This window comes from Poecilia reticulata, chromosome 6 (assembly GCF_904066995.2).
Source record: "Poecilia reticulata chromosome 6, P_reticulata-male-v2, whole genome shotgun sequence".
NCBI classification, from domain to species: domain Eukaryota; kingdom Metazoa; phylum Chordata; class Actinopteri; order Cyprinodontiformes; family Poeciliidae; genus Poecilia; species Poecilia reticulata.
This window is the reverse complement of record NC_088835.1, coordinates 6038036-6061310: the sequence shown is the minus strand read 5'-3', so window position 1 is coordinate 6061310 and position 23275 is coordinate 6038036. Positions and strand designations below refer to the sequence as shown.

Genomic DNA, 23275 nt, shown 5'->3' with positions numbered 1-23275 from the left:
GCCTGTCCCTTTGTTCTCTTCCACTTTTAATTGAAACGATTTGATCTTACTTGACTTAACTTGTGGCTCTGTCACTTTGCCTATGTTGTCATGGACAGCTGAGAAAACCTCAGAGTTTCTCAAGACTCTGGAGTCTTGTAAATATACTGCTCAAAAAAATAAAAGGAACACTTAAGTGTTCACTTAAATGTTAAAGTGTTCCCTTTATTTTTTTGAGCAGTGTATTTCTTTCCTTTGAATATGGACAACTGATAAATGTTTTACTTTCTGGATTTCTTAAAGTTTTAAAAGCATGCACTCATGATTTTGTCTTTCTCAGGGGGTTGAGATTGCGTTGCCATAGAGTCTCTTTGTTTCCAGTGAAACCGTCAGAATGCTCTCTTTTTATTTTCTTGCTTGGACTGTCCAAAAGACAAACAATCTCCCAAGTCCTCCTGCTTTTTTTTGTCTGCCCTCCTCTTATTCTCCGTCTCTTTCTCCCACTTCCTCCGTTGTATCCAGCTGGGATAGCCGGAGATTTTACACCCAATTGGTCCAGTCGGAGGCCTTTGTCGGAGCCCTTCTCTCGCTCCACAAGTGGCAGAAGGATCTGGCCTGTGAATGGTGCTTTGTGCGCTGTTTTTCTTAGAGGGGGCCCTCTCTCTCCCACTCTCATCTGTCACAGGTCCCTCTCCGTCCACACACTCCACAATGCCTGATTGTTCCTGCCCAAGTCGCCAGGTTCCAGGCCAGATCTGAACAAACGCTCTCCTGCCAAATTCCGACCCTGGTTTTCGTTTCTCTTCCACTCACAAAGGGATTCTGAGTTCCTGCTAGCTGTCCGCTATCGCCACTTTGTTTAGTCAAGTTTTCCTCCAAGCTAAAGGCTGTAAAATCTTCTAAGGCAACCGGCAAAGGGGCAGACGTTGAATCATCATATTCTAAAACAACAATGAGTGGGAGCAGTAGAAGAGTAGTCACATCAGCATCACCAAGAACTTGTTTTTTTGTGACTAGTTACCCAAAGTCATTCTGCCATTAATGTCTTTGCGAGATTCTTGTTCTGCTTCTTTAATTGCTTGTTTTATTTATTTATTTTTAAAAAACACACCCTGTCCACAAAGATGACATTGATCCGTTCACCTTTTTTTTTCTAAACATAAGGTTTAGTGTTAATCTTTAGTTCTTGGTTGATGATAAGACACAACTTGATGAAGACATACCACGTAGTGTTTGATACTTTTCAACTCAACAGTAGTACATATCATTGCCCTGTGTTCAGGCTCCTGTTGCTGTGCTTACCAGGTGCTTATGCTCACAGTGAACCTATAAAGTATCTACAGGATATTTACATGGTACCTACAGTATTTAGTCAGTGTTGTACCCTTGAGTTCTCTTACAAGCTTACATACAATATATTTAAGGGAGTATTTTTGGAGAGCTGTTGCCTTGCAGCAAGAAGGTTCTGGGTTCGATTCCCGGTCCCAGTCTTTCTGCATGGAGTTTGCATGTTCTCCCTGTGCATGCGTGGGTTTTCTCCGGGTACTCCGGTTTCCTCCCACAGTCCAAAAACATGACTGTCAGGTTTATTGGCTTCTCCAAATTTGCCCCAGGTGTGAGTGTGTGTGTGCATGGTTGTGTGTCCTGTGTGTCTCTGTGTTGCCCTGCTACAGACTGGCGACCTGTCCAGGGTGTACCCCGCCTCTCGCCCGGTACGCCAGCTGGAGATGGGCACCAGCACCCCTCCCGACTCCACTGAGGGACAAGGGTGTAAGAAAATGGATGGATGGATGGATGGAGTATTTTTGGGGTACACGCAGTTCACTCTTGGGGAAACCTATGAATGTACCTACATGGTACTTGTAAATAGCTCAAAAGTTATCCATAGGGCACCAAAAGTGTGCCTGTCCCTGTATTTACCGCAGTAAAGTGTTTTTAAAAGCTCACCTTCAGTATGTCTTTGGTACCTCTGTAGGTACCTCTGCAGGTATCCTTATTGTAACATTGTAGGTAGAAGGTAGAAATCTACTTCAGAGTAAAGCTCATACTCCATAGGTACTCTGTAAATTCCATGTAGGAAAACTGCTTTGGGTCAAGCTACTTTTTCCTGTTGAGCTTCTCAAACTTGTGATATAATTCTGAGTATCTAGGCCTGTCGCCATAACAAATTTTGCTGGACTATCAATTGTCCCAGAAGTTATTGCAATAGACGACAACATTGTTGTGTAAATACTATTTTATTTAAGCAATATAATGGTAATGGCATATTAATACAAGAACACATTCTCAAAGATAAATAAACTTTGAATTAATTTAACAGTGGAACTGGAAGACGCGTTAAATAACCAGAATAAATAAATAAAACAGCACAAGCAACAAATAAAAAGTCTCTATAAATAAAATTGTCTTTCAAAAAAGGGTTAGTTGAGACCAAAAAACCCGACTGAAAACTTTTCTGATCCAGTTTTTGGTGGAAAGAGAGACTGAAAAGAGAAAAACAATAAATCACACAACTTGAAATAAACAAACTTGTTTTATTTTATTATGCGATTAATTGATTTTTTGCTTATTGGAATATGTCTACAGATAAAATAAAGGAGCTATTACATCTCATTTCATTTAAAAAACAAATTGCAGAGCCAAAAATGTCAACATTAAGTATATGTAAAAACATAAAGAGTTTAAGGTTGCTTTATGTTTCTTAATCTGTAAGAAATACTGTTATTATTGTTAGAAATATTATTATTCTGTTTTTTTTTCTTATCCCTGTAGTTATTTTTTTGACATCAAAGCAGAGACACATAGGACAAATGGCCAGAGGATCTTCACGCCAAAAAAAAAATGTTTCAGATTAAATATTTTTTGAATCTTAAACTGTTTCATAAAAAAATGTTTAAGACAGGAACTAGATATAAATAAAAATAGAAACATGCAGTCCCGGGTTCTTAAAAACAATAAGCATTTCAGCTTTGATTAAAAAAAAAAAAGTCATTCTGACAGATGGCTTTTTTGTGTGGTGCCTCCCGATATAAGGGCACCCTGGGCAGAGAGCCAGTCATACATACAGTATCAAAAACATCCACTGTGAGTTCTCCATATGTAATGTTTTGTTGCAATCAATGTGAAGATTTAATAAGCCATGTTTAATTGAAAAAGTCCAACTAAATAGTCCGAAACATCCAGTCCACAAAAAAAATCCATCACTGGTGGTGTTGGGTAAACAAATAAGTTAACAGGTAATTTACTTGATGGTCAGATTAAGAAGAACAACATCTTCCTGCTCCAGGCAGTCACAACAGGACTTATGGCGTGCTTATCAACAAACTAATGGTCCCTGCCTGGTGAAACTCTATCAGTGGCAGCGGGTTGAGAGCCTGGGCATTCCTGGCCATATGAGACTCCGGTTCCAAGAAACCAAAACTGAAGCTCCCTCATAAACACAGCAGCAGCAATATTGTCAGCTAAATATAGGCTGTCTTCTGTCTTCTCCTTCCTCGGCTCCCCAGTGCTCTCTCATAGCTGCAGCACCAACTCCGTGAGTTGATCAGGGATTAGTGTTAGTTGTTGCTGGTTTTCTGTCTTAATAGCTCAAGTCATATCGGCATGTGGATATGACTTGTAAACAAGCCTTCAAATGCCCTCTGTGTGCAAGGAAGACGACACTTGTGGCAAGTTTGAAATAAAACTTTGCAAGTACTAAAAAAAGCAAGTACAGTACAAGTGAATTAAATTTCAATTTCTGTTCTTAAACTAGATTTTTTAATAACTAGCTTCACACTTGGTAGTCTGGCCATAAGGACAGCAGAATAAAAATGTCTACATTTATTTAAATTTTTAGGCTGCACAGTGGTGCAGTAGGTAACACTGTTGCCTTGCAGCAAAACGGTTCTGGGTTCGATTCCTGGCCTGGGGTCTTTCTGCATGTAGTTTGCATGTTCTCCCTGTGCATGCGAGGGTTCTCTCCGGTACTCCGGCTTCCTCCCACAGTCCAAAAACATGACTGTCAGGTTAATTGGCCTCTCTAAATTCTACATAGGTGTGAGTGTGTGTGTGTGTGTGTGTATGCATGGTTGTTTCTCCTGTCTGCCTCTGTGTTTCCCTGCGACAGAAAGACCCCGCCTCTTGCCTGAAATGTTTGCTGGAGATGGGCACCAGCACCCCTCCCCACCCCACTAGGGACAAGGGTGTATTGAAAATGGATGAATGGATTTACATTTTCAGCTGGTACACACTCCAACGGTCTTAGCGCAATGCTCAGGAGGAGTTTGGCGAATGTCACGAGCAGGGAAGCAGGGGGTTGTCCCATCAGACAGTCAGTTCCCGAAACCACACACACACACACACACACACACACACAAAAACCTGATAATCGCGCACGTGGGGTCAATTCACAGAGTAAAAAAACTCATGGAGTCTAATGGGACCCACCTCTTAAGACTGTGAGACGGTTAAGCAACCTATTCTCCTCCTCGCCTGTGGTGATACTGCACCAAAAACCCCTGAAGGAAACAACACAAAAAACTATGAAGAAGATATAAGTACTACCTCCTTCTTCATGAAATGTAAACAGAATGGTATGGACTTATATTTTAGTGGCTGTAGGATTTCTCTTTTGTCTTTGGCAGTAGACCAGGAGTCATTTCTTCTGCTAGCACTAGACTTACTTGTTTTGGTTGCATTCACCCAGAATGCCCTGCGCTATAGACTGCTTCCCACGTTTAGGGAGTTTGGCATTCACATCTGTGTTTGACTTGCACCAAATTTCACTTCAACCGAAAGAAAATCTAGGTCTGTAGGTGGACCAGAGTTGGGTTTTTTTGGTCCACTTCAGAATGTAGTTGTGTATTCACACCTGACCAAGCAAACCGGACGTTCGCTAAAGATTTCACTAAAAGCAGACTAAACCTGGAGAAGAACAATTTGCGTCATATTTCCCGTATTGTTGGAGCACAAGATTGGACTTCTCAACATAATCCTTTGACTGTTTTCCTTTATAATCTTTGATACATTTTTACCAAGAGACAATTTGTGGTGACAACATAAAATGCTCAGGAGAAGATATTGCCCTGACTGAAGCATATTTACCTAAAGTCTAACAGATGCATTTACAGACCCATACTTGACTCATAACTGGCTAGACGATGTTTTTACCTGAATGTGGATTCAGGTGTTCACTCTAGAAATGAGACCTTTATAGATGCTGGCAACCAGAAAGTTGCCACTGAAGAAAGTCATACAAAGTTCTGTTTGCAGTTCACCTCCACCCTTGTAGGCAACTCAGTAACATGTTGGATGAAACGTAAACTGATTTTTTTCTTTTGGTACACGCAAACCTTAAACTTGAACACGATGAATTTGAAGGACAAACGACATAAAGTGTTACTGAAGCAACAGGTTAGAAGCAGTACAGTTTGTTATTAGGCTGTAAGACTTGTAGCCAAGGCAATGACATGTACACTATGTCATTGCCTTGGTACTCTGCTAAGGGTCTCCCAAACTTCTTCAGGTCAGAGTTGAGCAAGTTTCACTTTTCATGGCATAACACCCCTGGCCCTCCTCTAATTTAATCTGTGTTGCAGTCATTGCATGGCGCGCTCCAAAAGAGGCAGTAAAAAGCGACACGGACAGAACATTAAGGTCCAAAAAGTCCCTGAACACAAGTCATGCCCAGATAGCAACCCTGTACAGTTCACCTTCACTCTCCGATTAACCTCTCTTTGATTTGTTGCGGGAACTTCTACTCCCTCAACCATTCGTCCCTTTTCTCTCACAATCAGGTTTATTCTATTATGCAAGTCTTTCGTCACGCTGTAAATTGAATATTGTTCACTATCCCTTAGACCCCCACTCACACAGAGTGCAAACCTGCTCATACCTCTTTAACACAAGGTCATACTCACGTTTTAGGGCACCCAGGGGGTTCCGTATTTCAGACGGACAGCTCACTCTGATTTACGGAGCACTGATGTTGACAACCAGCCTGTGCGTTTTGCCGTTTTTAGTCAGAAGAGCAAAATGGGACCCAACCAGACTGCTTTAGTGTGTATGCATGCATTGTCAGTTATCGTTTTGATTATTTAAAAATAGGCCTGCAACTAATGATTATTTTAGTAATTGATAAATCTATCAATTATTCTGGAAATTAATTGGATAAAAAAAACTTACACATTCTGCAGGCTTTCCATTGAACAACTTATACCTTTCCTAGACAATATTAGAAATACATTAAAAATGCAAAAAAAAAACAACTAATAACTCAGTTGTTATTTTAAATTAGAAAAATAAACATTTTATTGCCTAAATTGCAATAACACAGCATTCCATTAGTGAGTTTGAATGAGGGGGATATAAAATAGATCCCATTTGAGGAATTTTGGGTAAACAGAGAAAGGTGTTTTCTCTTAAATTCAAAATGTATATATATTTTGTGCAGTTTTGGCTGAATTACTGCTCTGAATATGTTGGTTTTGTTTCAGTAAATGACATCTTTTTGAGTCTGTGTACTCCAGGTAACGATTTATCGATTACTAAATTAGTTGCCGGTTTTTTCAGTATTCAGTTTATCATAATTAATCATTACAGCCTTATTTACTGATTACTCAGCTCAGTTACTACTCTGAATATGTTTTTTTTAATCACAAGGCCTTTTTTGTGTCTGTATACTGGAGTGAATGATTTATCAATTACTAAATTAGTTGCCGATTAATTATTCGTTTCAGTCCTATTTACTGCCTACTCCGCTTAATTACTGCTCTGAAAATTTTATTTTGTTTTTTTTTCAGCAAATGGTGTCCCTGAGTAGGAAGATAAATTGTGTTTTACGTGGAGCTTTTAAATTCTCACATTCACTGTAGGAATCAACCTCTTTCATTTCCTTCATCTGTGTTTTCAACAGAATGATGTCTTCCATGCGAGCAACGCCTCCTTTCCACCCGCCGCCATCCGAGGAGGCGGACGCCACGGATCAGGACAACAACACGGCCTGGGCCGGAGACGAGCGGGATGGCCTGACGGAGACGGTCCCTGGCACGACCCCGCCGCACGACCAGCCCTGCCCGGACGAGCCCCCACCCGCCAGGAAGAAAACGGCGGCCGACATCGTCGAGTGGGAGACGGTCGCCCCGGCCGTGATGGTGAGCCGTGGATCACGCTCGGCTGCTGAGAACCGGACCGTTACCTTACGCCAGAGACGCTTCGCTGTAGCTCAGCTCTATGAAATATTATGCGGTTGCCGTGTGTGCGTGTGCGTATGTGTGTACACACAGTGAACACACTCGGGGCCACGCAGCTCATAAAACACTCATGGAGTACATGCTGGAACGCACTGGGTCTGCAAATTCTCATGCATAATGATGATTGTGCACTCTTGCGTGCGCCTTTTTAAATCCATATATATACACTGACCCAGAGTGAACACACACTTTCACACAGCAGCAGTTGTTTCTGGTCTGTTTGCTGCAGGCAGTGCTGCAGGCTGCCCTGTGAGGGTCCTCCTCTGGAGGGTTATACCCCCAGAATTTTCTCATCTCCGCAGTGTGTTCTCAGGTGGATGTGTGTGTGCGTGTGTGTACGTGTTGCTCGGCTTTAGGTTCTCTCGGATCCCAGTAGATGAAGCAGGATTCGCTTGAGCTTCTGAGTTTAGGAAAGTTCTTGGAAAGAGATTTCTTTCAGTCCGTCCTTGTAGTCAAACACACTTCGCTATTCCAATGCAGAACTTTACAGCCGTAATGTAGATTGTCCTGCATTAAAACATCATCTTTAATGATGATGATATTTAAGATTTCATTTCATATTCGGACATTTTTTAGCGATCGTGTCCGAACTTTAAGCATTGTGGATTTATGCTGAAACTTTGATTTGTTTTTATTTATTTTTTATTTTTTGCTTTAGCATCAAGGTTCAAAGCTGCCTCAAGGCAAACATGTTCCTGAATACTGGGAAGTTTTAAACAAGTCAGATCAAAAGAGGAATTTTGTCCCATAAATATAACAAAGTTGTAGCAAAAAGGAAATTTTGACTCCATAAAGTCAGTAATTCAGTTACAAAATCCAGCACCACTTTTTGCAACTTTACAGTCGCTAACTTTAAGTTTGATGATGTGACAGACCAACAAAAGTAATGCATTGTTGTAATGGGGAAGAATAAAACATTTTGGTTTTTGTGCAAAAATACATTTCAAAAGAGTAGCATGTAATATTTTTGAATCTAGAAACCGATTATTTTTCAAAACAGTTCAAACTCAATCAGATTGGATGTAGTAGAGCAGAAGTGTTTTTTGTCACATGAGCCAAAAAAAAGAGGAAGAGAGCAAAAAAAAAAGATTTTTACATATTTTTTTTAACCTACTCAACAATAAATGAAACTGAAATACATTGAGTACAATAGAAATATTGTTTGTTGGAAATAAAATTGATATTATTTCCAATAAACCTGCAAAAACATAAAAATGGTTTTGCAGGTTTATTGTGTATAATTTATTTTTGGAGTTTTTCATCATGTTATAAAAACATACCTGGAGTGTTGCTTTGATTCTTCCAAGCATGTTTGAGAAATCCTCATTCAACCATTCAACTCTCTCCTCCTTGGAGCTGCAGTTTCCTCCAGCCTCCCCCACTCAACTCCTTCAGACTAGCTAGGAGTGATTAGCAAACATCAGTGAGAATTGCGCATCAGCTCAGCTCATTATTCAAGCTACTTCACAGTGAAACACTGGTAAAAACATTATTAAAGGGTTAATGGAGGAGCCATGTTGTGATGACTTCCTGAAGGTGGAGTTTCAGAAAGAGCAGGAGTTTTTAAAGAGACAGATGCCTAATTTCAAGTCGTTAAATATCATAGTTAAATTTCTTTTAAGTAATATTTGATTTCTACAGCATTTTTATAACAACTGAAGGTAACATAGTTACTTGGTTGTGCTGTGTGTTTTTCAGTGGGGATGGTGAGTCAAGAGTCTCATCATTGACCTGTCTTGTGTTGTCACCTGGGTGTGGTGCGGTGTGGTGTGTTTGGTGCAATCACCAGTGAAGGATATCTGTCGTACGCAGCATTTCAGACAAAAAAACCAAAAAACTACCTTTCTTTCCCATTTAAACAGAGCACCTTTTACCTGTTATATGTTTACTGATGTGTTACTAACATGGCCTTCAAAGGGTGACAAAGTCTTCATCCTGTAACCAATTGAATCCAAACTTGTGGTCACATAAAAAAAAGCTCAAAGGGTTGAAACCGTTTTGCAAGACCCTGTAAAACCTTCATCTTGTCATTGACTTACGTCAGATCATTTAGATCTTCCCCCACTGTTCCTTTGCACGCAGAAAATAATCGCTCTTCAACAGTCTACAAGTGACACACAACCCCCCAGCCCCGGCTCCCTCCATTTGCCCCAATCTTCATTACAGAGGTATCTCCTGCTTAAAGACAAAGTGCACAACAGGGGCTCCTTGTTGGAGCCATTTCAAGGGCGTCTTAAGATCCTGGTGTTCAGCAAAGCCTGTTGTCTTTGAAACATAAGCTTCCAAAAGTTCTCGGAGATCCCCTCACTCTCTAAGGGGGCGGAGAAAGCATCCTGAAATAGCTCCGGTGTTGGGACACCTGTGCTCAAGTGTCTGTTGTGTGGGACAATGTGCTCATGTTGAGGGGATTATCTTCTTGATAATTATAGACGCTTTATACCGACGGAGGAAAACACTAAAAGTGCTTAATAGGCAGTGGAAAGGTAGCTTTTACACCTTAGACAAGAATTAATCAACTTCCTGAAGAAAAAGGAAAAGTTTCACGCTGAACTGTTGAGGTTTAATAATGACCAAATCTTAAGTATCCACTTGAGGTAACCATAAAATCAGAATCACTTCAGACATCTTTATATGACTGAACCCGTCGTCTCTCTGCATGTAATAAAAGCAATCCGCCCTTTCATTCTCAAAATAAAGGTCTTGCAAATATATTTGAAACGAGTTAACGACTGCAAAGTTCATCCTTTACAAAAATTTCAGACAGCTGGTGTTGTTCTCTGAGAGTCTGACATATTCTCATGTGTTGGTGCTTTCACACTCCTCAGGCTGAAAAGGCATCCTTGGCTTTGACATCTTATTTTCAGACACATTATGACACACAGCTTGCTAAAAGCAGGTGGTAAAAAATAAAGAACTGGGTTGGACCACAGTGTTCCTGGTGGCAGGTAGATCAATATCAGGTTCCGCCAGAAATAAAATACAGTCCTAAACTGCATTTTCACACAGCAGTAAGGCCATTCCAACGTCACATAAAGCTAAAAAAATACTTTATGCACATACTGCATAATGAAGTGGCTGTGGTAAAAATGAATGAGATGTCTGCATAGAAAGTTGTCAGATACATAAATATTACTCATTCATTTGTGGAAATGTAAAATGTAAAACTTTGTTCTGCTGAGACCAATTTTAACTGAAAGAACTGTTAAACAATAAGCTAATTTTGTTTTTGACTAACTCTGCTAGCATGACTAGCTAATGCTACCTAACTATGCTAGCATTACTAAGTTAGCCATCATTAATTAATTAGCTAATAAAGCTGGTAGTATAGTTAGCTAGCATTAGCTAATTATTCTAGGATAATTAGCTAGCATTTGCTAGCTATGCTAGCATAGCAGTGCAGTCTATGTGTTAATTCCCTGGGAAATGTACAGACCTGCAGTGTTCAAACTTTTACCACACAAACCAACATTGTCAAGTTCTAGTGAGCACTAAAAATTTCAGATTGCTCTGGAGTTGGACACCCTTTGAGTGGACACTTACGTCTGAGACGGCCAAGCTCGTTTGACAAATCTGGTATGTTTCGTGACAGACATGCCCAAGGGATAAAATAGGAACTGTTGTGTGGTTTGTTCAGTCTTCTTGTTTTCTATCAAAAGTCTTGCCCTTTTAGTCACCAGCCAAGCTTAATTCTGCAGATCTTTTTCATTCATTTGTGGTGTCGAAGTTTAAACGCTCGTTGTCTATTTCTTCTCAGGACAATGAAGGCAGCAAAGGCTGCTCTGGCTACCCTTACCGGACGAACTCTACCTCTCCTACCAAGCCGGAGGAGTGTTCCAGGGATCGAGGGGAGTCGGTGATCGGCCTGGCCTTCGGGACTCCCGAGCGGCGTAAAGGAAGTCTGGCAGACGTGGTTGACACACTGAAACAGAAGAAGCTCGTGGAGTTGACCAAGTCGGAACAAGACGGTGAGAGAAAGTCCTCAGCTTGTTGAAAATGTGTGTGCGTGGTTTTTCATCTGTCTTCAGGGAACACAGGAGACAGCTCTCTCTTTTCAGTGTTCCATTTCTTTATGCTCAGACCTGGATGCTACACACTGTAACAAGTCTTTCACTCGACAACCTCACTTGTTGTCTTGCTTTGGACGATGGCTTTTTGAAGTCTGAGAAAAACACTTCTGCTCGGCTTAGGCTGTGTGTGAAAATGTATTGGCCTAGATGTTTTACAATCTGAACCTATCAATAAATAGATCCAGTTAGACTAAAAGAAAGTACAATTTTAATCCCAAGATTTTCCGTACCAAGACATTGCCAACATTTTTTCTTTCCCAGGTTGTGAAATAATTAAAAGCAGACCTAAAAAAGTGTCAAAAACACAAAGCAGATTTCACTCTTTCTCCACAAGACTTCTGGAACCTTTGGACTAAAGTAGAAATGTTTGTCCACAGTTCACTCAGAAGATCATCTTAAATATCTGCTCACATATCAGTTCTATAGTCTACAGTCTCATCATGACTATTGTGAACAAACTGACGGTTATCAAAATGATCAGATTTGTTAAAATGCCTCAAAATTCTAAAAGAATTATTAAAGATTTAAGTTGATTCACTGATAATTACGCAAACAGCATACATGTAGATATCATTAGTAGGTTTGGTAATAGTAATACTGACAAATTTGACAACTTTTGTACTTTATTAAAAAATGAAGCCACGGAGGAATGCACAATAAGCATCAAGACTCACTTGTTTTAACTTGAGAGGGAAGAATATTTGCAGGAAGGTTTGTAGGAAGTTCTTTCTCAGGAAGTTCTGACAAAGTAGAAACTTGCCAAAAAGCTTCAGGCAAAATGCCTTGTGTTATTTTGACAGTCTTGTCAAGTGGAAGGCTCTGGCTCAAAATATTATACAAAAACAACTGAGAAATTAGAAGAAAAAAATTAAAGAGATAGAGCAGGTCATTTTGAAAATCACAAACGCCTTGATAAAGTTAGCTTATTTAGCGTTAGCCGACAGGAAGCTAGAGGCAGAGAACTACTTCTGTTGTTTCCTTCTGCGTGTAGTAAAAGCTAAAACTTCATATATCTATTATTTTTGCCATGGTGTGAATTTTTCAAAGAAATTAGAAAACAAGTAGAGCAGGTCTTTAAAAAAAAATCACAAACGTTTGAGTAAAAGGTAGCTTACTCAGCGTTAGCTTACAGGAAGCTAGAGGCAGAGAAGGACTTCTGTTGTCTCCTGCGTGTAGGAAAAACTAAAACTTCTTCAAAACTCTTTACTTATGACAAAGTCTTCATATGAAACTTTGAATTTCCATGATGTGGCTATGACATTCATTTTTTTAATGATTATTATTAAAACTGTTTATTGTTGTATCTGTACACATTTTGTTACGGCTCAATTTTTATTCACCAAATAATGATTCTGTACACTTATAATTTTTTCATGATAAATACATATATAATTATGTTATTATAATTATTGCTTGATACATAAAACTGCAGCTGAAAATGTTTATTTTCAGTTTACAATGACTGAGACCACCACAAAGTCAAATTGTCTTTATGGATTAAAAATCCTTTCACACAGTTGCATTGTAGTTTGAATTTATATGGGCTAAGTCCTTTTATTCAATTATCTCCATATATTGGTTTAGTTTACAGTAAATGTTGGATCAGTGAAAGGTCAAAGTAAGAAAATAGTCTGCACTCATCAGTAATGTCTGTTGATCATTTTTATTTGGACAATCACTAAGCAAATGGAAATTCACAAATAAAGTTTAAATGTTTAATTAAAACTTTAAGTCTTAAGTATTTTGACTGCAAAATATAGTCACTCGTATAATACTGGGGGAAATTAGTGATAGTTACAGTAGGATTTTTTCCACAATAACAACAGCTAAAACCGTCTGAACAAACCCTTCGATTAAATTACTTTAATGCCTCATATTTCATAGACAAGATGTTTTCTGTCTTCTCCCCCCTGTTGCTTACAGAGTGAGACCAACCATGTCGTCCATGCTTATTTTGTTTTCCCTTTCCTCTTCAGAAGATCTTTGAACATCTTAAATTACAAGTGGCTTATCCCTTGACTGTCAGATCACAGTTTCAGTCAGTGAAAACACAGGTTTCCCTTTCTCTCCGAGGCCTGCCAGCGTGCCTCGGCTCGCCCTTTCCCTCCCCAAAGCGAGCCAGATCTAAACCCGTCAAACACCCCTCTTTACTGTTATGTGCAGATAGTAATCGTGATGATATCACAAGAGCTCTTGATCTCCCTCATTTAGAGGTTTTACTGTGTTATTGATACAGTAAAGTTGGCTGGAACGGGACAGCCAGAGGGGTAGTACAGTGAATGGTGTCTTGAGTTGAAAGGCAGGTAGCTGTGTTTCTTATCTACCTCACAGGAACCGGCTTTAAAGAAAATGATGTGTCTGTTGGGGGGTTCAAAAGGTGTTTTGACATTTCCCTCCTCTAATCTAAAGTGAAATAATTTAAAAGATGACACTGCTTTGTTTCAATAAGCACCAAGACAAACATTTCTTCACGTCTTCTCCTTAATAATTTACTTGGTAATTAACTAGCATGAGCCAGCTTTTAGCCCGACAATTAATGTAATTAAAACAGGACGGAGAATGGAAGAACACAGTGCTGTGCCTTCCTCACTTGTTGCTTCTCAATGCCTGCCAGCTAGATTAAAGTAGGCCACTGCTACACTTTTACCTCATTAGAAAGAAAAAATTTAAGAATAGTTTCCAGTCATGAAGGACAAGGGTGGTCATTGTGAGGAAACTAAAGGAGCACTCTTAGAATCGACACTAAGGTAACACTGTGTTAAAACAACAGCTGGCGAACTGTTAGCAGAAGGACTGCTACGCAGCCAATTCCTGGCTAGCTAGCTGAACAGTTAGCCCGACTTACTGCCACGCTAATATCAGCTTGTAATAATTTTGTTGTTTTTATTAAAGGGATAGTTGAGTATGTAAGTTACCTGCAGCAGATAAATCTCTTGGTGTTTTCATTTAGTAATAATTAAAATTCATTATAACCCGAGGCTGAAGCTAGCAGCTATCTGGAGGCTAAAAACAAACCGGAAATCTTTATATGACTCTTTTTTGACACTGGAAGTTCTTTGGTGGCACACCACCTCCACTTCCTGTGTAAATGATCATTCACTGCTTTGTTCAGCAGCTATCAAATAAAAGGTGATGATAGTTTAAATGTTAATAAGCTAGCACTGCCATAAATCACTCTGACCTTTTTGAGATTGAAGTTGTTTTAAGATGGAGGAAGTCCACTTTGATCTCAGCTCCGCTTTGACTATTAGTTTCAGCCTCCAGGACCAACAAATCTGGATTTACACTATATACAGACCTCAAGAGAGTTATTTACTGCTGTTCCTATCCCTTTAAGAGACATATAGAATAAAAGCACTTGAAGCTACAACTGAATTTAGAAGGTGTGCTACAGCATTTTTATCTGAACGTATATTTTAAAAAGAGTATGTTAATCTTAAGGCAATAATAAATATATTAGTGTTTGAGCAGTAGTAGATATAATTTCCTTAGTATGTTTAGATTATGTACATTTTTGTTTGACTGTGGGATTTTTAACTCCAGTTTAATATTCCATGAGTCTCCTACTGGTCCATTTAAATGGACGTTTTCCACTTCACTGGAATCAGCAAATCAGATCAAGTTTTGATTTCAAGGACTCTGATTGATGATCAGCAGGTCAAATTACAAAAAATGTCATTTTCCCCCTCGCCCCAGTCTTTTCCTTAAACGAATCACATAACTTCCAAAATTTTTACTTGACGAATAACTTGACCAACTACCAGCTCGCAATTTGATGGACATGTGTAAATGGGGAAAATCTTGTGATGTTTAATCTTTGTCAAAGATCAATTAGCAATTTTGTTTAAATTTTTTTATGTCATTAGCCTTTCTTGCACGGCAGCATTGTTAGTCTTTTCCTTTACTAATCAGCATATCTGCTGTCGCAGAGTAAACGATTTTGAACACTTTGGTGGAATCAAACAGGAGAAGCGCGTGCGATGGCGGCGCCGCCTGGCCCGCCTCACCGTACGGTGACAGCGTGTGTGAATGGGGCCTCCTAAAAGTGTTCACGTAAATTGCTGTGATCCTTGAAGGCGCATTGTTCAGCCGTTTGCCGTTGAAATGCGTTCCACTCTGGGTTTGCGGGGTACGGATTGACGGGCACCTCTGATTCTTTTTTCTTTTTTTTCTCACCTAATGAGCTTCACTAAAATGAAACGAGTCGATCCATAGATGTCTGAGGCTGAATGCTTCATTAATTGAGCTCTCCTTCTGTGGCTTTCACAACTGATGAGGATTAAAGCCTCAAACCTTTTTTTTATTTTCTCTGTTTCTGATTTTTTTCTCTCTTTTTTTTAGAATGTTTGAATAGACTACTGCTTCTTCATTTAATTGCAGCTTTCTCTGTCTGCCATGTTTTTTTTTTCTTCCCATTTTCACCTGATGAGAGACTTCCTTCTCTTGTCTTCAACCCTTCAATCTTCAGCAGCCTTTTTACTTTATGGAATTTCTCTCCCACACGCCGACCTTGCTCCCATCCTAAATCAAAAGCGTTTGTTGTGCCAGCGACAAACAAGGGTGTCGCAAATTCGCGATCTGTCGGATTGGTTTCTAATTTGTTTAAAACGCACAGGAGCACAAGGTCGCCCCGGTGAATGGGAACCATCCTGTTAAGGAAGATGATTTTTCTTAAATGATCTTCCTCTCACTCCTCAGAGGTTAGAAACGCGTTAAGCATCAGAACGGTGACGCCCCTCTCCACCCCCAACGAAGCTCTTGTGACTCTTTCCTCGGCCCGGACTCGCTCTGGTTCTGTTTACCGTACGATCAGACAGAACGAACTCTATTAGGGAGCATGGCTGATCTGAATGCGCAGCAAAAGCAGCAGAACATGTCGCTTAACCCCATGTCGGCACGCTGTTAGCAGCGCTGCTACTCAGAGGAACCCTAAGTGCTCGTGACAGTTCTAATGAATAGACATGGCCTCGCTATAAGATATAAAAGATTTATTTTTTTCCCCTCTCTCTCTTTTTCTTAGTACAAGTGCAGCCTCAGCCTTTAAAAGCTTTATCAAGAACTCTTTAAGACAGTGTCAGGTAGTTGTGTTACCACACAGCTGGTTGCTGAAAATGCCTCCCTTTTCACCTGGACTTTCACAACACGCGAGCCAAAAGAGGAGCTTTCTCGACAATTTTGTATTTATGTCGAGTCGCGGCTGCGTTGCCCCGAAGGTTTGGACACAAAGGCGCGCCGAGCACAAAAGCCTTTCTCTGTGCTACTAAAGCACTTAGCACATATTAGACTGTTAGGCTGTTTTTTTTATTTATTTTGTTCGAATGAAGATTGTTCAAGGCCGGGATGAGGGAACGTTAGCAGAGAAAAGGGGAAAAAGTAAAACAGAAAGGCGTACGGATGGAACAGAAATGCAATTTTCCTTTAGGCATGAAATTGTGCAATAATTAAAATTCCGGGGGGAAAAAATTGCTTCATGGAAACAATCAGATTTTGAACAAACTCACTTTTCTTGGTGAGACGTTTTTGCGCTAGGATGAGGTGTTTTTTTCGGCCGTATCAAGATTGATGTCATTTCGCCAAACTGCAGTGGAAACACTTTTTCACATCACATGAGTCACTAGATCAACAGACAGATGTTGCTACTGGAAAAAATGACGAAGAAAACGACAGGAAGCAGTAGGAGGACGATGGTTTGTTTTGGGTTGTTTTGGACAATGTTCAGCTGGTTCCACCAGAGCTCCCACAGCTTCACACAGGTCATAAGAAGATGTGTGAATCCATAACTCTTCTGTAAAATCTCTAGTTTCAGTTTCCCCAAAACATCACATTCATATCTGCTCCCAAGTAGGCGGGGCTTGTTGATCCAATGCACGTCTCCTCTGATTGGCTGATAGATGATGAGTGCTAGCACAGAACTGTGGTGAAATATCACTGCCATTTATTTTATGACTTATCGTGTGAACAAGTTTATTCATGTGTGATTTTAATTTAATTTCTTATTTAATAGCAAAAATTTGGAATGCAAATGCAGCTACCAATGTAAGAAGCTGAAGAGAGTGGGAAACAATGAAGAAAAAGAAGCCAAACAATAACCTGTCGTCATAAGTTTCCTGTTAGTTCTGTTTCCTGTAAAAGCAGAACGTCGAGTCGAAGCACTCTGGGATTCCAGCCGACTAACTTCAAACCCGCTGAAGTGTGCAATCAGGCTCCCCTTCTCGCGTTTGATGAGCGAATTATGATTATCTGCATTGTTGCTCCTCAATAGAACCGACCTGCTGCTAATGGGGGCCTGGCACAGGTAGAGTGCCCCTATGCCAACTTAGTCAGCCGTCTAATGGGCCTAACGCTGCTCCGGCGCCTGGCAGACACTTAAAATCACACTAATCCCTGCTTAAAACCAGAGCGTGGCTGAATCACTGCTCAGTTTGTTTCATTTGCAAACGAGACGGGGCTCAACTGCAGCTGCGCTGAGGTAACCGGGAGACTTATTTCTGAGCTCAGCCAAATATCTGCAGAAGTATTCCCGCCCATTGAATTTCTTTTACATTTGATCCTGTTACCACCACAAACTTCAGCAAATTTTATTGTGATTTTATGTGAGAGACATTTTTATTTAACCTGATTGCGTCCAGGACAACTAATTACATTCAGAAGCCACCTAATCAGTAAGTAGAGTCTGCTTGTATGTGATTTAAACTCTGCCGGGTCTTCAAAGGCTTCAGTAGTTTGTTTGAACATTAGTGAACAAAACCAAGACCAAGGAACCCAGCCGATAGGTCAGGGAGAAAGTTATTAGGCAGTGGTGGGCACCGCTAGCTAAAAGGTTAGCTGCACTAAGCCTAAAACACAAATCATAAACATTAGTTGATGTTGAGATGCTATATCCACATGGTACTTAGTGGAAGCTACTGCTAAAGCACTAATGTTAGACATGTTGACACACAATATCGGCAAAAAGAAAAAAAATGCTGAGAAACTATAGCATCAGGAAGCTCATTCTTTTGTTTGCTGTGTACTTCTCATTTCAGTAGTTTCTTGTAAAAATATCAGGAGAGAAAATAGGAACATGAGTCTGGATGTCAAGCGACTTGAAGAAATCTTCAAAGCTCCAACACAGACGTCGAACTTTGTTCAACTGAAAGTTTTACAAAGCAGCCAAATAAGTTAGCGCTTTCGAATTGATAATTGTGAAGTCTTCAAAGTTTGCAAAAACAGTAAGACGAAAAATTAGCTCAGCTATTAGCGCGTTAGCAGATTAGCGGAACTGTGTCCACTGTTATGAAGTTATTAAACAAGATCCCAAGCGTCCTTTCTGAATATGTAAAGAGTAAAACACAACTGCAAATCAACCAAGACTTGTAAACTGAAAGACCTTCGAGGAAGAGCGTGAATGAAACAAAGAAACAGCCAAGAGGCTCAGATACCTGTGGAGGATGTGCAGAGAACAGCTCAGGTGGATAAAAAACAAGATTTGTGTTGTCAGCTGTGCACTCCACTAATCTGGCTTGTATGGAAATAAAACAAAAAACAAAACAAAAATGAAACAAAGATTGAAACGTGGCTCTATCTAATGAGACAAACATCGATCTTTTCTGACGCTGGGTTACACAGAAAACACTGGGAAATAGGAGGATGAGTAGACTTGTACTCTAAACGTAGTATCTCTATGGTGTGACACGGCGTTTATAGGATCATGCTATGGGGCTATTTTTATTTTATGTTTGATGGAAAAATGGACGGAGTAAATTCTGAAAGAGAAACAGACTGAAAAAGACTTAAAGCCACAGTATATAACTTCTATATATAAAAAATATTTTTTTTTCATAAAACCCAGTGTTTGTTAAATCTGTTGTGACAGTTTCTTTAAAACATCAGGCTCCTCTGCCTTCCCCCAGTGCTTTAAGTGCTAATTAGAAGCAGCCAATCAGAGCTGGGAGGCGGGTCTTAGTGTGTCAGTTATCGTCCGTGTGGCGCTGTTCAGCCTCTTTGCTCTTTACTACACTGCAACTAGCATAGTTAGCATAGCCAAAAATGACACCGGATAAACAAGTTTCCTGTAATGGTAAGTTGTTTCTCCGCCATTAGCACATTTAGCAGCATGTACATGAGCATGACTGACAGACCCTCCTCCTGGCTCTGATTGGTTGGTTTTGACCAGGTGGTGCATTTCTTTAGCAGTTCAGGAACCAGGTGGAGGTGATTGATCTTTTCACAGATTATCTGTCTCATGTTACATTGTCCCAACATGGTAGCAGTTTTAACAAACATGTAAAAACAACATTTTTATTAAAGTTACATACTGCAACTTTAAGACATGGATCAGATGTAGACTAGTGTTGATACATCACGTAAACTCCCTATGAATCCCATGAGCCTTTGCGGTTGCGATGCTGATCTTTTGCAAACTATAGGTTGCCAGGGCGCTATAAACGGAGCGTTTGTCTCCGTCATACAAGGAGGCTTTTTTTCTTCTTTCTGACAGAAATCCAACAACAACACTTCTGTTTATTCCAGACAAAAGCGTTGAACCTTGACTAAAAGGAATGCGGTGTCGTTTCGCGCCAGACAAACACACTCTCTGCTAAGTCGGATGCCTAAACAGAAGAATATGCATCATTTCTGAAATTATATTTATTTCACTGCATTCAAGGCTGATAGATAAGCCCCTTTATTTAATATTTAATAGTTTGGAAATAAAAATAAAAATACAAAAACACACACACACGCGCACGCACGGACACACCACTTCTCGCTCATTCCATCAAGGCCCCAAAACATTTGCGAGGCGCCCCTCCCACCATATGGAAACAGGCATCCAGTCTGGGATTAGTGGTTATCACGACGGCGCTTTCAGGATCGAACAAACCCAACTCTTCTTCATAAGTCATCATGACTGTCTCGATGGAATCATTCGTGCGGGAGCTCGAGCTTGCGACGCCTTATAATTAAGCGTTAAGTATAAAACTCCTGTTATCTGTTCGGCCCAGATGAGTCCGGAGTCGACCTAAAATAAGCCGTGAGATTCTGGCTCGGTTTGTCCGTCGTCCGCGTTTGTTCGGGTTTGCGATGACGAAGGCGGCCTGACGGGAAGAGAAGATTAAAATAAACACGTTTAAGACGAGGTGATAATCTGAATAAAAGCTGAGTGCTTGTTTGTGTCGCAGCTTTCAGTCAGTTGTAATAAAACCACCATTCTGAGTGAAAATAATGCAAACAATGATGTTTTTGTTCTTCCTGCTAAGATTTTCAAAACCAACCTTGAAGAGTGTATTTAAAATGCAGTTTGTTAAAGTTTTTTTTATTCTCTCCTATTTTTTAACAGTAAATGCTGTGACCTAAGTACACTTCCTTTCAGACTAATTATTGAACTTAATCTTCAAATTCCTGTAGAATAACATCACACTGGAAGTTTTCCAAACAATATTTGATGCAATGAGGGAAATAATGTTTTTTTTTTAATAAAATCATCTTTAGCTTAATTATTGCCATCACTCTAGCAATCTACTTTAAATAAATGTAACTGAAGTTTTGGTAATTTATGAGCATTTTTTTCTCCTCTGGGTTTTAATAATGAGTTTTTACATCGATCTATTTTTATTTAAAATGTATAGGAAAAGAAACGGGCCCACAGCACCGCAGCACCTCCACCGTACTTATTTGTTTGGGTTTCCACACATTTACTATTTGCTTCATACCAGATCCAGTATAACGGTTCTGATGGAATAAACAGTGAGGTTTTCTTAATTGGAATGTTCTGTTGTCTTTCCCATTTTGAAGCATCAGTAGGAGGAGTGGGTCTCTGTGTCGGGTGATATTTATGTCTCAGGGAAACGAGAGTTCACTACTAATAAAAAGTCGTGTTCCCGTTGCTCTTGTTTTGTAAGTCTTGCTGGGGATGCCTGGTGACATTCTTTTTGTTTTCCTCCTAACTAAGGAAATAAACTTTGGATACATTTAACATTGTAAGTTAAATGTATTATGTTACAGCTTCCAAAGTAATACCTTAATTTTAAAGCTGCAGACAGTAACTTTTATGAAAATGTCATTTTCAGCATATTTGGTAAAGCTGTCAGTATGTCAGATATGTCACAGTTAATGTGTGAAAAAAAATTTTTTTAAGACGGTTGATCAGTCAGAAAACTGCAATCGGTGCACAAGTCAAGAATGGTAAAAATTTGACCAACAAACTAGAAAACAATTGATTACCCAAAATAAAACCGGAAATCGTCTGTTTTTTCTTTTAACACAGAAACAGCCAGAAGCCCTTTTTGTTTTGAATCTTTATTGATATAAAGATTTTATAAACATTTTGCTTATTGTTGAGCAAGTAGAACAAAACAAAAAACACAAAAAAAAATAAAAAATCACAATACACAACTTTTGGCCCCCTAGGCATAAATAAAGTTTGTACACCGGTGGTGTAAGCCTGTGCAGTTCAGAGGAGCCTGCTCTGTGTCTGCAGAGGAGGCCGGATCCAAAGCGGGGCACCCGTTCACCCATATAACGCCTCCTCCAGCTGGACGGCGGGGTCGGAGCGTGGCCAGGCCTACCTCTGACCGTATTTCTCTGACACAATAAAGACTTTCGGCCAGGTCTCGCTTTGTCCTTCCAGACTGCCCAGAGCTCGTTTCAACATGTCTGCCGCTGACGCCACTCCGGCCGTGGCGCACGGTATCGGACGAAGATATCCAAAGGGAATGCCTGCGTCACCAATGCTGGGGGAAAAAAATTGTACGAAATCTTGAAAAGTATTCACACCCCTAGAACCTGTCAAGATTTTTCCTGGTTACAAACCAAACAGGGTGTTTGTGGTGCCTGTCACCCGTCTTGATTTCAGGTGACAGACCAGGAGAAAGCAGCAGGTAATTGTGAGGAGGAAAGAAAAGTGTTACATGATTTTCAAATTCTTTTTGCAAACAAAATTCTCCACAGTGTGACGTGTGTGTATATTAAGCCCCCTGTAGCTAGCTGAGCTGCAGAGCAGACACAAAACCTGTTTTTTCTCAGAATTATTGTTTTTTTAAACTAGTGTTATTAGCTAGCTAGACATAAGCAGCTAGCTTGCACTTATCTGCAGATTTTCTATGCCTGGCTAAGCCGCAGGAGAAACTCCAGTTCGTGACCTAACGTGGAACCTCTGCAAGCATCTTGAGCCTTGCGTTCCCTCTGTATGCCCAATCTGTGTGTGTGCGTGTGTGTATGTGACAGGGAGTTGCGATGACAGCTTAACAGCAAGCACGGTCAACCCCAAGAGGTAATCTCATTGGGTAATTGACAAAGCCTTGGCTCTGGCATCATGTTTGCCTTCTTCTACAGGATTGGCAGCGTGAGCAGTGATTGTTTGCAGGTAGAGCTTTTCCCAGTGTGTGTTGTTCATGGACATTTGTATGATAAAGCTTCTGAAATTAGCCCTTACCTTGCAGATTTATGAGGGGGGGAAAAAAGCAGATTTGGAGTTGGAGCAGAGATACCAGATATCCTGGAGTGCGCAGCTCTCATCCTCTCTGCTTACTGCCACTCTCTCTCTCTCCTCCCCAGACTCGTTGGAAGTTGCTTTCAATCTATCACGTTGTAATTGATAGGGCTTTCCTAGCTAATGATCACCCACAGCCTGCGGGTCTCGACTGCGCAGTCGGTGGGGTAGACCTCTGCTGCTCTGCTTGGCTGCAGGCCAGCCAGCATATGGTGCAGCAGTAATGTGGTTTGTTGGAACAGCTTTGTACCTCGTCCAATAGAATCAGATTAAATTGTGATTTTTATCAAGCTCTGTTTTTCTTTTTCTGTTTTTTTCGCCCACTCCCTCCCACAAGGATATCAGTTAAAAATTGCTCCGTAATTTGGTGAACGCCAAATTAATGCAAGAATAATGAAGAGAAACCTGCAAGGTCGCAGCAAAGATCATGTTTAAGGCAAGAAAAGAAGGAGGTTCAAAGATGATTGTTTACTTTTTAGTGGTTTACAAGTGATGGAAATCAGATTTATTCTGTAAGATGCACTCTG

At 40.2% G+C, this 23275-nt stretch overlaps 1 protein-coding gene across 4 annotated transcripts in view; it reads left to right on the top strand.

The window, feature by feature from the left end:
• The window catches only part of LOC103465716 (transcription factor SOX-6-like), a 146501-nt gene that overhangs the window by 44453 nt on the left and 78773 nt on the right, over positions 1-23275 (top strand). For all 4 annotated transcript variants that reach the window (XM_008410808.3, XM_008410809.3, XM_008410806.3 and 1 more), the window contains 2 exons: positions 6875-7112; positions 10966-11176. In XM_008410808.3, the coding sequence (XP_008409030.1) occupies positions 6876-7112; positions 10966-11176 (448 nt within the window). In that variant the 5' untranslated portion in view covers position 6875. The remainder of the gene's footprint in view (positions 1-6874; positions 7113-10965; positions 11177-23275) is intronic.